Genomic DNA, 17694 nt, shown 5'->3' with positions numbered 1-17694 from the left:
CACAACACCTTCCCAGGGTTGGGTCCAGATTTCCAGAGGTTGTATTGGAATGACTTCAGTTTGTCTTGAAAGGAACTCTGACCACTTCCTTCAGCAAACTGGAGGAACTTCTGAACTGAACCTGAGTGGACAGTTTGCAACAGGCAATTTATTTGGGGGAATTTAACCCATTTTCCTGGTCACAAGTTCTTATCAATCTGTTCACTACTGGAAATTGTTTGACACACATATTTGTGCAATCACCTTCCAGTCCCTGGGAGGTTCCAAACTATTCACTGTGACTCTTCCCTTTGAGTATTCAATAGTCACATGTTGAGCTGCGTGATAGGTTGGTCACCTCAGTCACATGGGCTTTCTATTCCTTGACTGGATGACCTAACCTTTATAAACTATTTCTGCTGCCACTCAGAACAAATTTAGTTTTGTGAGTAAATTAATGTTAACTACAGGCCAATATCCATGCTCCTGGAGCATCCAAAGCAACAAAACTTCACTTGCACAAAGATTTGGTGACACTCAAATTTTATTTGTGCATGTTCAAGTGTGCATATGTGAAATACTATCTGGAAACCGCTGCTATGCTTGTAAATACTTTTCCTGTCTATCAGGGACACAGCAAGATACATTGGCTACTTAGCCAAAGTGACCTGCACCTGTCAGACAAGGGGGCACCTCGAATCCACTTACTCCTCAAAACAGAAATGTCAGTTGCAGATGTGCCTGTAAGGGTCCCATTTTAGAAACATTTGCTGACCAGAGAAGCTAGTGCCTATTTGGAGGAGAGGGGGTGGTGGGCTTGTCTTATGTGGGATAGGAATTTCCCAGGACTGCAGAGCTCACTGACTGAATCCATGCTGGTATCTGACAAGGAGGGGGATCCCTCAGTTTGCCTCATTTATCTGGGGACACTTCAGAAGTGGATGCTTTTTCCCTGGGATGATCCCTGATCAGTCTCACATTGGAGTTCTTTGAGCAGCCTGAATGGACTGTAGTTATACTGCTGGACTGAAGCCATGTGCATGGGTTGAAGCTACAGAGGGTGCAGGGACTGTGGGCTATTTCTCACCTGGGATATTTCTGATGCCATCTGATTGTGCATGATACACCTCGAGGTGATTATTAGAATCCAAAATCTGGATAAAGCTCGAATTTGTACTAAGCAGCTGTCTCTGTGAATGTGTGCAGCACCTGGAAGCGTTGCAGGAAAAGTACTAGTGAACTGTACGTTAGTTAGTCATTATCATTTTATGAGCTGCAAAGATTTTCTGGTTTATGAGCCTCGGGCAGGCTACTTTGAAGACAAATATTGGCAAGTGACTTTGAAGCTCTGAGCCAAACTGGGGCTGAGTGAGGTGGTGTGTGGAGTTCCCAGAGAAGGCACAAGTCTGACTCTTCCCTTTATAGTCCACATTATATTGGAGATAACTACTCCTGGCCTTGCATTTTCAGGGGGCTAGAACCATCCCCCACCCCCAGACACGCACACAGTCTGTGGTGTCTGATGGCTCAAGGAGGGAGTTCAGGGCTGAATTCCCAGAGTGGCCTCATTAGCCAGTCTTAAGGATTTTTTTTAAAAGGCTGCTCCGCTGTTCTAATGGGGATAAACCTTTATAAAGTGCTATCAACCTTCAGGCCCTAAGCTGCTCCTCTGGAATTGGGGAGACCCATCTCTAAATCCCTGCTCTGTCTAGTTTGGAGTTGGGACGTGAACCCAGCTCTGCCACAATCCGGGAAAGTGCCCTAGCACTGGGCTATTGCCTACTAGGGGTGGGTGGATCTCCCACTATTTGGTTTGTCATGAAGGCTGGCCTGTCTTAAGTTGCAAACTCCAGGAGAGGGTGACTGTTGAGAATGCCAAGCAGAGGGAGGTGCCTACCTGTGCAGTCAGGTGCCTAGTTGCCTAAGGGGTGGGGCCCATCCTATTGGGGCTGCCTCAGCATTTCCTATTGTCTAGGTCAGGCGACACTTCACTTAGCTTGCTGGTTTCTGTAAAGTACTTTGTGCATAATTGTCCATCATGGATATATTTTTTGTGTAAATTCTACTGAAGTAGCTAGTAATATTGCTCTCAGTTGGACACTGAATACAAGAACAGATCAGCCATAGGTCTGATCTGCCAAGGTGGCTCTTCCTGCGTCTCCACTGCCCTCCACAGAGTTACAGAGATGAATTTGCTCCACAATACACAGCGGAATAGAATAGGAAAATATACAGATTGGTGATGGGAAATTGCTGTTGCTCAAACAATTTTTGCTTATTTCTATATCATCTGGGTCCTGTTTTGCACAAAGTGGGATTTCCCTCCAGGGCAAACGTGAAGACAATAACATTTGCAAAAAACAAAGCACTTGGCTTTAATGGGTCTCACTTCCCTTGCAGAGGGCAGACCTTACTTGAGAGCTTCATTCCTACCCAGTGTAGCCTATCCTTCAGCAGGATTCTGCTCTGAGGCTCTGATCCCATTTATAACCGTGCAATCAGTTGCCATGGAACTGCTTACAGAAACCACAAATTCATGGCAGGATCAAAGATCAGAAGGCAGGCAGATGGGGTTGGAAGCTCAGGGCTAACATAGGTTGCTGTGCTAATAATTAGGAGACTTGTTTTTCTCTAATAATTAGCAGATATGAGGAGCAAAGTCTGGAAACTATCTACAGAATGCTCAGATTTGGGCCCAATCGACTTGAAACTTTCTCCCTCTGAAAATTGCTTTTTGGTTCTGCAGCGATCTCTATCCTTGTGCTGCTCATAGTGGCCTCTGAAGATATTTCTCAGCATTTGTTTTGGCTCTCCTGAACCCCGGAGAATCTGACATCTGATTGTTTCCAACTTGCATGGACAGCAGGACCACAGCAGTCATGACAGAGACTTCAAACAAAAGTAACCCATAGTTCCCAGAGGACCAATAATAACAGAGATGATGCACAGATTTGTTCTTCGGTTCTCTTGTTGTGCTGACATGGAACATCTTGGAGTTGGCTAAAAACAACACCTTGAAGTCTGGGGAGAGCTAGAAGAAAGACAGAGATTTCACCCACCCTTTGTCAAGATAGGACAGAACTGCAAGCTCTAGGAGGTTGCTGTCCTTTTTCAAACAAGGTCCAGGCAGCATACTGTGGTTTGAGGGAGTATAACCTTCTGCTCCTTAGTACTTGGTTGATTGTTTTCAATGTTGATTTTGGCTCCTTCCATTAGGTTTAAAACACAGACTGTGTGGCTTGTAAATTGTAGTGAGAACTGGGAAATGTATCTTGTAGCAAACTTTAGAGAGCAAAAAGCAGGCAAGCTGTCTTTCTGAAACTACATTACTACCCTTCCAAGTTTTTATATTTTAAAAGGAGTCTGTGTCATAGTATTTCTTCTTCTATATTTATTTTTTACAGTAACTTCTGCGAAAGATAAAACTTAACAACATTGTTTCAGAATCATCGTACACATACATCTTGGTTTGTTATTCAAGGGATGCCTGCGAGCGCTTGGACTGTATCCCCATTACCCTAGAATTTGAGCACTTTCAGAGATACATTAAGTGATGTGGATGGCATATATCACATGTTAAACCTTCTCCATCCCTCCCCTGACAGGGAAAATGCTTGTGTGAATTTAACAAACAAAGCCACTTGTTATTGTTGGGTTGCTTGTGAGTATCAAGCTACACATTGGTTTGTCATTGTAGGTTTGATCAAAACTGAGCCTCCTGGCTTCGATTTAAAAATACAAAACCAAAAAAGAGAAACCTATAAACAATTGCATGGCTTTTTCAAACCCATACAGGAAAAATAAAAGGTAGGTCAAATTTGGGACCTACAGCCTTGATCCAGAGTTCCTGCGTTCCATATTCAACATAAGAGCAGGGAGCTGGACAATCTTGTAATGATTAATATGGGAGATTGTGCCTGCCAAATATGCAGTAATTGCATCCCATCGGTTCTGCTGCTGTTGTTTTTTGGGGGAATTATTTCTGAACTTGATTATTTGGTGTAATCATTTTCTGTTTAAAGCTTCTGAACAGGAAATGGGACAGTGTTTGGAGACATCTGCCCCCGACTCAAATAAAAAAGGACAGGATTTTATAAGGCAGTAGTTCTGGAATCACACAGGGATTGCTTTGTTTTACAAAGAACAAATCCTGGCTTTGCAATATAACCATGCATGGAAGGATACAAATGTAAGGGGACTGTTGTCCCCTTACTAAAACTCAGTGAGGGTGTTTTGGTTAGCTAGCTCCCAGTTAGGGTGACCAGATCACCCAAGTGAAATATTGGGACGCGGGGGGGGGAGGGGGGAGGACGTGGCGGGGCAAAAAAAGAAACAAAGCCACCCTTCCTCCACAAGCGCTGGAGGGAGGCCCGGGAGACGCAGGGGAAGCGCGGGGCCGGGGTGAGTGAGAGTCCGGCCTGGCCCCGAGCAGGCAGGACTCAGTCGGGGGGTAAGGAGAGGAGGGGGGTGGCCCGCGGGGCCAGGTGGCGGCTGTTCTCCCCCCGTGGGCTGCGGGACTCGGGAGCAGCCGCTGCTGCAGCTCCCACTGCTGCGGGGGGAGGAAGCGGCCGATGGCCAAGCTCGGCGGCTGCGGCTCTGGCACCCAGGCCCGAACCCCCCGAGCCGGTGCCTGCTGCGGGGACCCAGCAGCGCGCACGCTGCGCCCAGCCCCTGGCCAGTCGCGTCCAGGCTGCTGCCCAGCTGATGCTATCCCGCGGCGGCCCCGGAGTGGGGGCAGCAGACCCCAGCCCCCTCATCCCGCTCGGGTCCCGCAGGGGAATGAACGGGGCTGGGCTGCCGATGCCTCTGCCCCGGGGCCGCCGCGGGATAGCACCAGCTGGGCAGCAGCCCAGACGCGACTGGCCAGGGGCTGGGCGCTGTGTGCGCGCTGCTGGGTCCCCGCAGCAGGCCCGGGCGCCAGAGCCGCAGCCACCGAGCTTGGCCATCGGCCACTTCCTCCCCCCGTGGCAGTGGGAGCTGCAGCAGCGGGTGCTCCCGAGTCCCGCTGCCCAGGGGGGGAGAACAGCCGCTGCCAGGCCCCATGGGCCGCCCCCCTACTCTCCCTCCAGTACCGCCCGACGGAGTCCTGCCTGCGCTGGGGTCAGGCCGGACTCTCACTCACCCCGCCCCCGCGCTTCCCCTGCGTCTCCGGGGCCTCCCTCCAGCGCTTGTGGAGGGAGGAGGAATGGCGAGCCTGGGGAAGAGGCGGGGATTTGGGGAGGGAGCCAATGGGGGGAAGAAGGGGTGGAGTCGGGGCGGGGGGGGGGAAGCACTTCCGGGCTCAGGAGCATTTCCTTGTTTGTCCAGTGTCCCGACCACACATTGGTCGGGACGCGGGACAAACAAGGAAATATCAGGACAGTCCCGATAAAATCGGGACGTCTGGTCACCCTACTCCCTGTACCAAAAGAAAGGGGAAGGGTTGATGGGAAATCAGGACCCTGAGACTGACAGTCCCCAGGAACGATGGGGAGAGGCCAATGAGCCAGGTCAGCCCGATTGACAGGGCGGGCAGGCTAATCAGGGAATCAGGATGCCAGGGGTGTTCTGTCCTCCGTGGGAGCTGGAATTGCCTGGGTCAGACAGAGTGGGGCCGAGCTAAGGAGAGAGCAGGGGCCCTCGCTGAGCTGGGGTGCAGAGCTGTGCCAGATCCAGAGGGGCCAGAAAAGCAGCCCAGGAAGCAGGTTAGAGCTGGAAGTGGAGTCACAGAAGCAGCCCTTGGAGCAGACCTGTGCTGGGGGCAGAGCAGCAGCAGCCGTGCTGAGGCAGAGTGGTGGAGCTGGGGCTGAGGCCGGAGCAGTCTGGAGCCAGGTGCGGTGAGCAGCTGAGGAGAGGAAGGGGGACTCTGGGCAGCAGGAGCAGCACAGAGAGATGCCCCAGCCAAGAGGCCCTGCAGGCCAGACTTGGAGGGGAATCGTAACCCCAACGGGGTGGGGGCAAGGGCTGGGAAGAAGGGTTCTGCCATCTAAAGCCTGAGGGCGTGTGGCCACCGCCAGAGCAAGTGTCTGACCCACAGCATCCCTGCAGCACAGCCAGGGCCTGGGAAGGGGCCTGGGACTTGTGAGGAACAGACTGTGAACTGTCCTGACGTTCCAGAGACGCTGGTTGTGATATCCCCGTGCCACAGAGCGGCGTGATGTGTTTTCCTTTCACCTTTCCCATTTTTTCTTTATTTTTGTAAAATTGATTGCTGTTTAATAAATTATATTTACTTTGAACTGTATGTACAGTAACTCCTCACTTAACGTTGTAGTTACGTTCCTGAAAAATGCGACTTTAAGCGAAATAATGTTAAGCGAATCCAATTTCCCCATAAGAAGTAATGTAAATGAAGGGGTTAGGTTCCAGGGAAATTTTTTTCACCAGACAAAAGACTAATATATATATATACACACACACACAGTATAAGTTTTAAACAAGCAATTTATTACTGACACACAGTGATGATGATTGTGAAGCTTGGTTGAGGTGGAGGAGTCAGAGGGTGGGATATTTCCCTTACTGCTAAATGATGAACTAGCAATTGGCTGAGCCCTCCAGGGTTAACTCTCTCACTCTACAAGGCAGCAGGAATGGAGGGAGATATGGGCATTTCCCCTTTAAGTACACTGCCTTGTTAATTAGATCAGCTTGCTGAGACCGCAGCTGCTGCAAGCTCCCTCCGTCCTGAGCCCTGCTCTATGGAAGATGGGGTAAGCGGGGTGCAGGAGCAGGGGGGAGGGGGACACCCTGACATTAGCCCCCCTCTTCCTTCCCTCCCCCCAGCACAGCAAGCAGGAGTCTCAGGGAGCAGCTCCAAGGCAGAGGGCAGGAGTAGCACATGGCAGTGGGGGACAGCTGCAATTGCTAGCTTGCTGGGCAGCTGCTGCACAGGGAACTTAGGGGAGTGGGGAGCTGCCGGTCCACCCTGGTTCCAAGCCCCCACCAGCTAGCTGCAACGGGCTGCTCTTCCTGCAAGCCATGGACAAAGCAGGCGGCTGCCAAACGACATTAGAAGGGAGCATTGCACAACTTTAAACGAGCATGTTCCGTAATTGATCAGCAATGAAACAATGTTAACTGGGACGACTTTAAGTGAGGAGTTACTGTAATGATCAGTGGGTCAGGGAAGCATCCAGTGCAGAGAGAACACCCCGGAGTGGGGACACCCTGGCCTAAGTGACCACAAGCAAGCCCCCAGGAATCCTGGGCCCAGCCTTGTTGGGGTTACACAGACTCTGGCACACAAGAGAGTGGAAGGGGAGCGCTCAAGGTCAGGTAGGCCTCTGGATAAATGGAGTGGGAGCGAGGACTCAGATCCTTCCGCTAGCCCATTTCACTGGGGTAGTGTATAAGCCATAAAGTTCCCCATAATAGCGGGACCATTCCCCCGCTTACACAAAGGTAAGAACATGTGGTTGTCCCATGACACCCCAAGAGAGAGGGTTTTTTGTTCTTGGTAAGTAGGTGGTCAGAAATATTGCATTGGTGTATCTGCAATTCAGGTATGATTTGTGTGTAATTTTTCTCTAGTTAAGTCAAAAGGAAAGAGCCGTATACAGTGATGGGGAGGAAACAGCAATGTTGTACCAAACTTATGGTGAGATGAGACTAAAGACAAACTAGTTCGGATAAAATAAGGTCCAGCTTGCACATTTGATCAAACCCAAACTTTTGCAAATGTTCAAGAAAGCTCATCTGCATTTTGTAACATTTGTTGTACTTTTGCATCAGCATCCTTTGTGAGCCCTGATTCTGCAGCCAGAATTGGCAAGGCCAAAAACATCATGAGAGAGGCAGTTTTTGTGGTATTTCCTGCTGGATTGGAGTCAGGAATTAATGGAAATTGCTCTTACTCCCTCAATAACCATTGCTTATGAATTTTCCAGCCCATCTTTGTAAATCCAAGTGGTTCAGATAGTTTGGACATGGAGGCGATAATCCAATGGAAGCTCAAAACCTTTGTGAGGCTGTCACGCTATTAGGTGAGAGATCTGTGGCTGATTTTAACTGCAGCAGCAAAAGGTGGGGTTCCCCCCAAGCATAATATCCTGGGATGCACTGTTTGTAGGTGTGGTATTTTTTCCTCTTTTAAAAAATATAAAAGGAAGAGTTTTAGTGTCTCTGTGGTTTAACCATCATGAAATAAAATTTGAAAGCCGCTGCGGCGTGGATAGATGCTACACTAAGGCTAATAAATTAATCTTTCCAAGGAAATTCCTGAGTGACAGTCTATGTTGCACCTGGAAATGTGTAACTTTTGATTAATATGGTTGTTTTTTCCATAGGGGTTGTAAAAAGCAAATTGGTGCTGCTGAGTAGGGAGGGAGTGGCCACAGAGAGGGAAAACACTGTGAAGGTGGGAAATGCAGTCCTAGGAGAATCCCCTGGGCAGTCTCGTCTCAGGCTTCCCAGGCTCAGCAAGGCCTCAGTGCCCCACTGAGCCTTAGGCCCTGTCAGGTCATGTGCTGAGTGGGCTACTGCCCTGCATGGCTCTGTTTTTTCCTGGCCAAGTGGTTGAGCTCATACCAAGACTGGGCCAGCTGGGTCTGGCTGTAGGGAGTGGGAGGGGGATGCCCCGTTATGCACCTGAGGAGGAGCTGTGGATTGGTGAGAGGCAGTATGTCCATCATTGTCATCTGACACAAGTTCAAAATTTAGGAACAAATTGCTGGTTTTTGGCAAAGGTTGACTTGGCAGTGCCATGGTTGGGGGCATGAATTTCACTATGGGAATAAAAGCCTAGGAACAGTGGCCTACAGTCTGGTGTTATATGGGCAAGCCTGATGCAAGCTTCATCTCTATAGCTCTTCCAGTGCACTGCACACCCAGCTCTCCCAGTCAAGCATTCCCCTCCCAGCTCTGACAATGCCCCTCATCTGACTTGCAGCACGCCTTAGCTGCCCAACTTCTGGGCTCCCTGAAAGCTGGATCAATTGACTTCAGGCCTGCCCTGCTGCCCTGCCCTGCTGCTGTTCTAGTCCTAGGTTCCCCCCAATGCACCTCAACTCTAACTGCAGCCCTTACTGCTCTTGCATTCCCCGCACAGCTCATAGACTCATAGACTTTAAGGTCAGAAGGGACCATTATGATCATCTAGTCTGACCTCCTGCACAATGCAGGCCACAGAATCTCACCCACCCACTCCTGTAACAAACCCCTAACCTATGTCTGTGTTACTGAAGTCCTCATATTGTGGTTTAAAGACCTCAAGGTGCAGAGAATCCTCCAGCAAGTGACCCGTGCTCCACGCTGCAGAGGAAGGCGAAAAACCTCCAGGGCCTCTGCCAATCTGCCCTGGAGGAAAATTCCTTCCCCGGCTCTGCCAACACTCCTGCCGCTACTCGGATCTTGGGCTTTACTCAAGTATGGCAATTGCAGTTAAAAGTTGAAACCAATAAATTCATTTTCAGCTGTGACTCAAGCGGAGGTTTGGAACCAGACACTCCAGAGAGGACTAAAACAATGCGATCCCACGGCTCCATGTTCGCAGCCTTTTATTTTTAATTTTTTTGTATTGTTAAAAGCCATGTGTACACTTTGATTTCAGTTTTCAGGGCATAAGTACATATGTAATTATCATACCGGTCCACATTAAACATTTTGTTACTTGTGGTTTTGTTTTTGAGCACTTCAGTTTGGCCAATTGAAGACTGACTAAATTGTAGCAAAATGCCCGTCCGTGCTTTGAATGAAGAAACACAGCATTTTGTCTTACTTGGAGATTACAGGTCAAGTTGTCAATTTTATAATGAAGTCAGAGCAGACTGGCTTTACAGTTGCTGGTAAATATTAAACAACAACAGAAACAGAGAGAAAAGGAGGACACTGACTCCAATAAATATATTAATAAAATAAAAGCCAATTTTTAAACAATCCAGAGGCTGAGATGAAAAGTTTAATTATTTTATGTATAAATGAATTAACAATCAAGATAAGGGACTGACAATTTTCCACAGTCAGCTTTTGTTACAAATAACCCAAGCATACAACTTTGACACTAGGAAATGGGCCAATTATTCATTTATTTATTTACTTACTTTGGCAGGCCCACTAGCAAATATTTTTCTTACTGGATGACATTTTCCAAACTCATGTCTGAAATAAACAAATGACAAACACACACATGCACTGATTTTCCAACAAACAAGGTTCTGCCTTTTATTAAACTCAGAGCAACAATAGATTCCAAGGTTACAAAAGGAGAGCTGAATGCTACTGCATGAAGTAGGTCCTGCTGTCTAGCATTGGCTGGGTGCACACACTGAACCAAGCATGGACTAAAGTTGTCAAAAGCAAAATGAATGTTTCTGTTTTTATTTCCTCCTGTCCTAGGGTCAGTTTGTTGTTTTTTCCTTAGTAGCAGAAATGCTTCTTTCTGATTCATTACAAGCAAAAACAAATGAAGTTCACACTAGCATGGTATTTCTTACTTACTGATCCCTGTTGGGGAGGCATTTTCAGCCACATCTTTGTGGACTGAAGCAGCCGGATGTCAGTTAATGTTAAGCCTCAATGACAGTTAACATTGTGGGTCTCAGTTTTCCTTATTAATACATTTAGGGCCAAATCTTGGCTCCATTGATATTAATGGCAACATTCCCACTTGGCTTCCACAGGAACAGAATTTAGCTCTTAGTAGCTGTCAGTTTTGGGGCACTAGGATACCTTTTTTTAAAGCGGATTGTCTGAAAGAAAGCCACAATTCTGCATATGTAATTAAAGACGATTATACATTTTACATGATTGCAAACCTTGCAAGGACAAGAAAGCGTTAACAAAAACAGTAGAAGGGCCATACTGTGACTGGGCAGAGGGCTGCTTGAATGATATGCCTCAAATGCCCAAAGCCTAGCTATCACTTTTGAATCACATAATGTAGAAACAGATCTAGTGAACTAGCTGCATTATTCTACCGGAAAAACACGTCTGATCAATCTGTGGGCTGCCACGCTTTTCCTTTCGGGAGCCCCACTGAACTATAGCTGTTTGCCTCGTGATCTGATTCAGATGTAGTAAGATGAGTGACCATAATGACATTCTTTCTAGCTTTCACACAAATAGCTGTGGGGTGGGAGACCGCCCCAGCAATGAGCTGTTAACCTTATTACAAAAGAAAAATATATCTATATACAGCACTTTTAATTACAGACATGTTAACAAAAAAAAAATTAATTTGCCATCAACTTTCCAGACCACCTCCCAAACCCAGTGTTTTAACACAAAACAGCCAGCAAGGAGAGCCACTCAGCATACGGTTCCTGTGGTTCTGTGCATGATACAGCTACGGGTCCTAGGCATCTAAATCCAGGCTCTCCGCAGTCCCTTTAAAAGGGAGGTTCCTCCTCACTTCCCCAAGGCAGTGACTAGTGCACAGATGGAGCTAGGCTGATTGGGGGGGATTTGGATTTTAAGGCCCCCTTTCCAGATGTCAATTAGTCCTCCACAGTAAATGCAACTAAAAATGAGACACCCTGCAACTGGGAAGCTAGCGTCCAAAGAGTTTGCAGCAATAATCTGCATGTGCCTCAGCTGTGGGTTAGTAAAATGTAGGACATGACATAGCGCACTGTCTCCAAAGGCCACCCACATCCCCACACTTTGGAAGGTTCCACAACCTCTCGCCCTGTGGCCTGCAGATAGCATGCCAAGGTCACTGCTTCCTAGGTGAGAGCATGAGGCCAATGGAGCCAGCCCAGTTCTCACATAAGCTCAAGGTGCAATTACCAATTTGCTTCCCACAGGTAATAACAGTTCTTAAATGGAACCAAAACGTGAAGGTGCAGAGACCGGTCTACAAGAACAGTTCTAGGCACATATTTCTCTCACGCTATAGATCTACTTTGAAATATGATTACTAAACAAATGCCAGTTTACAACACATTTCAACTCTCTGCCTTAGCTTGAAGAGAAGTTTTGTGCTGTCAAAGGGGGGAGCAACATGGGTTTCTCTCTGCTGTCCTTCCAGTGCAAATATTGTCCCTGAAATATACAGCTCCTCAGCAAACTAATACTGGCGCCAGACTATAGCATGCCAGTATATACTCCATTTGCACAATGCAAAGATGGACCTTTCAAAACCTGGTCAATAGTACCAGAAAAAAAGAGTACATAAAAGCTTCTACTAACACAGGCACACACTTAAGGACCCATTTTCTGAAGGATATTTAATCTCTCTTAGTGTGTACTTTGTGAAAAATGCCTTTTAAGTCATTACTTTATATAGAAATCTTTGGTAATATAAAATGATATATCTCTTGTTCTTTTCCGTTTTAAACATTAAGGGAGACAACAACATTGGAAGCTGCAGCTGCATGTGACAAAGGGCTGGGGAGACATCTGCTACAAGGTGCTGGGTGTGTAATAGATCAGTTCAGAGCTCCTGCAGTGGTGAAGGGTCACTCCTATTCTGCTAGGAGGCAGGTAACACTTGACATCACTGGCGATAAATACCACGTAAGTCACCTTCATTTACATATGGATCATGGAGCCTACCTACTTATAAAACTAATATCATTTTAGGGTACGTCTAACCTTAGATCTGGGGTGTGATTCCCAGTGTGAGGAGACATACTCACACTAGTGTGCTAAAACAGAGGATAGCCGTGGCAGAATGGGCTAGCCACTCTGACTACATTCCTCGGATCTCAAATAGGCATGTATCCAGGTGGCTAACTAGGGTGACCATACGTCCCATTTTGGCTGGGACAGTCCCTTTTTTAAGCCCTGTCCCGGCCATCCCGACTTTTTTTTTTCTAAAGGATGCATTTGTCCTGTTCGCTCTTGCTGCTTTGATCAGTTGGCAAGAGCAAACGGGACAAATACCCTCTTTAGTCAAAAAAGCCAGGTGCGGTGTGGAGGGGAGGTAGGACTTGGGGGTGGGGAGGTAGCGTTCCAGCATGTAGGCCTTTGGCTTGATGAGAGCTAGAGCAAGGATGTCTCCTTGAGCTGGGATTCACGCCCCTGCATAAAGTGTAGACATACCCGCAGTGGCAGAGCTCTCCCTGGGGAAATGCCACTTCATCATAAGGGTGATTGACCAGAGAGTTCCTACAGTGTGTAGTAAGGAGGGGACTAATCCTGAGATCCAGCTCCTGGGGCCTGATTCACCTGTGTCTTAACTGGGACAACTCCATTGACGTCAATGTTTGTTAGGCATTGTATTCTTGGCTTACACTAGCATAAATGAGAGGAGAATCCAGTCAGCCCTTACCCAGGCACACTCAGTGGGAGTCTTCCCTGAGTAAGCACTAAGTATAATGTGAGTTAGACCCTCCAAATATGGCTCAAAGCAAATACATATTGGGTGGGATCTTCAAATGCATTTTAGCATTGGCCTAACTCTTGTTCCTTTTGAAGTCAATAGTAAAACTCCCATTGATTTCAATGGGAGTGGAGTTAGATCAATATTGAACACTGAACTCCCCATCCATTCTTCTTTTTCCCCAACCAGACTGCAGGTTACATGGCTTTTACTCTCACTGCATGAAACTCCCTAGTAATATGCAGGAGGGTGGAGTTACCAGGCCTTTGCTAAGTTAAGAATTCTGCCTCCCCATGCCTGTAACTCCAGGAGAAATTGAACTCTTGTATGTAAAGGAAGAATTTAGCCCTATGTAATTGGAGGGGTACTTGCAAGCTATTTGCACCCGTGTTCTGGAAAGCACTGCCAAGTAAGCAAATAGCTTCATGAGTTCCTGGAGCAACATTAAACAAAAAAGCTAAGCAGACTGTGTAGTAGTAGTAAGGACAATTTCTACATTATCGTGTGGGTTGTGGGGTTCTCTTTGTTTTATTTAAGCAAACGTAGAAATAAAAATGGAAAATAAAAAACAAAGTACAGAAGAACTTCGCAGTCAGCGCTTTGGCATTTCTCAAGCCTTTTTCCATTCTGCAGCAGCCACTGAAAGTAAACTGAAGACGACAGTGTTTAAAAACCCCAATGAATACACAGACCAATAAACGTGTCACTGATCCTAGCTATTGCGACCGGATCCTTCAGTAATTCCTCTAACAACGTCGTACAAAGCCAGCTTTCAAATTAAACAAGAAGTGATATTGAACAGCTTCCAAAGAAAAACCTCACTTCCCATTACGGCTGGTCTGGCACAGAAACTACTGGTGCAGGCCGGACAGTAAAGGCAACTTAGTTGTGATGTACAGTATTGGATGGATGGCATGTACTTCAAGTGAGCCACACGCTCTTTTCCTAAAAGATTCACACTTCATAACATCTACAGAATGTGTGCAACTTGTGTGTATAGTGCCTGTCACAGCCCGCGGCCTCCCTCTCGCTTGTTCACTACGTGGTTCTGTCCATCAAACAGGAGTGTTTGTAGGCAAGCAGTACATTTACTTTAGATTTCTGGCCAGTCTGCCACTGACATTCTAGAATGGTACCAAGCAACCCAACTCCCTAAGTATACAAAGGTGAAACCCTTGCACGGACTTAAGCAAATGCAAAATACATGCCTTCCTGCATACTCCAGACATCCTCCATTTCATTATAGAGTGAGTTGTGCTGTGCCAAGCCAGCCGGTCATTGTATTAATCTGTTAACTAACTGAAAAACCACAATGCAAAGAAGCAAGCTTTGGTGTAATCTGAACTTTTTAACCTGGTATATTTTCAAAGTCCGTGGAGCCTTGCACCAGCTGCTTTCAATCACACTAAAATTTCAGTATTTTTATAAGCCTTTAAAGAGAAAAAGATATTAATAATACCACAGTAACAACTGGCTGATATCAAAAAGAGCTTATTACTATTCTATCACTCACAAGGAGGAGCACAGGAACGCTGTGATCAGAGCCACGCCCCGTAGGGGATGAAAACTCATTCACAACTGTTGAAAAGGGTTTTTTTTTTTTTTTTTTACAGTATGATTGAAAAGTACCAGGGAAACTGTGTGGTCACTTTCTGTGCCGACAAGCACTCTGCACAGAACCCCAGGTGCAGCACCATGAAGCTCGACAAGCTGCTGTTTCACTCTAAGGCTGATGGCCGCCCCCAACCCACGAAAGGCCTCAGTAGCAGCAGAATTGCCACAATTCTTTTGCATGAGGAAGGAGGAGTTGGGAAGGGTGTTAGGCTGGAAAAGGCCCACACACTTGAGGAGAGTAAAACTGGTGGGGATCCACAGGCTTAAACCTCTGGCTCTTCTAGTGTATAAAGGAGGCTTATGGCAAATTTAATCTGCTGTTATCACACAGGCATAGTGGTATGCCATATTACATGAGATGAACTCAGATCCACCTCTTCAAAAATCTGGTTCATAAGCCAGTCCTGCCAACAGGGCTCTTGTTGCTGTGATGGGCTCACGAGATGAGGGGAAGGGCTCAGGAGGGAACTCAAAGCCACCAGGGGACGAAGGGTCAGATCCTGCATGTGCAGTACAACCTCAGAAAAAAACAAATCTGAATAAAATTCCTAGGTGGGCCAATGTGTCCTTAGGAATGCCAGGGGGATGATTCAAGCCAACATTAATCTGCCTTGAAGAAATACACATTCCTCTCTGATATATTGACCCTGAAAGTTGCCAATAAACAAAGATGGCAAACCTTTGATTGTTCTCATTTTGAATGACGTGTGTGTTAGGCAGAGTTCTCCAGCTGGCATCTCACTGAGTGTGCTGCAGTCTGACGACACACTGTCATCTCCATGGGGTTTAGCTCTGGGCTTTGTTTGGGTTCTAATTTTAAAATGTAGGAATTTTAGGGACATTGAAAGGGGGTGTATTCTTTCCTTGGTGGAGATCAACTACTAACATTAATGGGAGCCATGGGAACCCCTAAGTAAGAGAACAGGCCTCTTAAATGCTTTCTTTACCATTCCCTGAAATAGCTGGGAATCTCAGGCAGAGACGACCCATGCCTGCCAATAGTGGGGGGGCAGAGTGAGGGCAGGCGGCTTCAGCAGTGTTACTGAGCATGCTCAGTCCATGTGAGCATGCTCAATATAAGTCAAACAGCAAATCTGGGGGTGGGGCACGTGACCTCGCATTCTCCCCCACGTGCAACGCCTCTGATCTCAGGCCATGTACAACTGTTTCCAAAAGAGCGGGATAATCCCAAAGTTACTGGGCCTCACAGAGCCCAAAGAGTCAAAGTTCTCACCACTTTGCTTCTGGGATTCTTTTCTATGTTGGCTTCTGAAAGAATCTGCAAAACGGTCGGGTAAAGGGCAAATGAGAAGCACCACTGGATAATCTAGATCTTCAGACACTCATGGTGACGGACAGAGACAAGTGAAGACCTCGGACATCCAAGGGGAGCAGGCTAGAGGCAGAGGTGAGAGGAGACTTCAGGCACTCGTGGTGCACAGGTGAGAGATGGATGCCAGTGGGTAATTTCTTTGTTTGCTGGTGTGGAGGAAAAATAATGTTCAAAACTGGAATGTGATCACTAGGTCACTGGACAGTCTTTGCACAGACTTAGATCCAGTTTGGCTCACAGTCCACAGGAAAAATGTCCTGGATGGAAGTTAGCCCTCTGCAATCTTCAGGGGTTCCAAAGGTCATAATCCTCACCAGCCCTCTTTACTGACATGACAACAATCCAAATACTCTTGTGAATTGGGCATTTCTTCGGTGAGTAAATACTTAATGCTGCTCTAAGCTGCTGAATGCACATGGGTGCATGGGTCTGGGTGCTTGCCCAAAGCAGTTTGGCATATGGGTCAGCATGTACGGCCAGAGTGGCCCGGTATATGGGTCTGTGAGTATAGCTGGAGCGGTGTGGTATTTGGGTCTGCGGGCATGACCAGAGCAGACGATAACAAGGATTTTTTCCGCAACAGGACTGTCTGATTTTGAAATAGACTTTCTAATTTCACCACGCTCTGGTCTCTTTCCCTGTCCCCTTCCTGTCTCACTACTCCTGCATTTTTAATTCACATGCCTCTTGAAGACATGATGCAAATAAAAAGGAAAATACCCCAGCTTAGTCAGAAAAATAACCCACTCTCCCAACTTGCATGTTTAACCTACTTCTTGTTTTGTTTTAAAGAGAAAAGAAATGGCGGAATTTCTCCCAATCTGAAACTTCCCATGGCACTGCGCCACTAAACGTCACTGTGGAAAATACGCAAGCACAAGGGTGTAAACAAGTGCCACAAAGTCACCATGCCACAACATTTATAGAGATGCAGAGCCATCCAGACATATGCAGAAGCCGTGGAGGGGAGTTCAGTTCAGAGGTACCCCAGAAAAATTTGAAATCAAAGGAATCCCAGCAGGTTGTCGTTTGGCACTGTACATCTTCACAGCATACAGTATCTTTAGAGGGGACTCCCCAAGGCACTGCAGTACAGTAGTGCAGAGAGAATAGGCAGGAGATGGCTGAAAGGGAGTGGCAGGGGAAGGAGATTCCCTCCGGGACATCACTGCATGTGGAAGTAGATAGGTTTGACTTTCCCAGACAAGATCTTGGGAACCTGGACGGAGATGATCTCAGCCATCATTTCGGGGTAGTCCACACTGACCATGTGCGATTTAATTAAAAGGTCAAATGTAAATTGATGTAGCTCCCTGGCAATCTAAGAAACAGAGAGAAAGTAGGAAGGTTAAATGAATGATTTAACTTCTCTGACAACACTGTGGTGACTACAGAGGAAAGTATTAGCAGATACCACACCACAGGATAGGCAGCAGTGCAGTGAGATGTGATAGTTTCTGCAGTTTGGATGCTACAAACTCTTCTGTGGTGGGAATAGCCACTAGGGGGCCATTACTCATCCTGA

The 17694-nt window shown here is 46.9% G+C and overlaps 1 protein-coding gene across 1 annotated transcript in view; it reads right to left on the bottom strand.

The window, feature by feature from the left end:
- Positions 1-9843: 9843 nt before the first annotated feature.
- The window catches only part of AR (androgen receptor), a 119482-nt gene continuing 111631 nt past the window's right edge, over positions 9844-17694 (bottom strand). Inside the window, exon 8 of the mRNA XM_034781910.1 lies at positions 9844-17490. Within this exon, the coding sequence (XP_034637801.1) occupies positions 17335-17490 (156 nt within the window). The 3' untranslated portion in view covers positions 9844-17334. The remainder of the gene's footprint in view (positions 17491-17694) is intronic.

This window comes from Trachemys scripta, chromosome 9 (assembly GCF_013100865.1).
Source record: "Trachemys scripta elegans isolate TJP31775 chromosome 9, CAS_Tse_1.0, whole genome shotgun sequence".
Taxonomy (NCBI): domain Eukaryota; kingdom Metazoa; phylum Chordata; order Testudines; family Emydidae; genus Trachemys; species Trachemys scripta.
The sequence above is the reverse complement of the archived record's forward strand: the minus strand, read 5'-3'. Positions and strand labels throughout refer to the sequence as shown.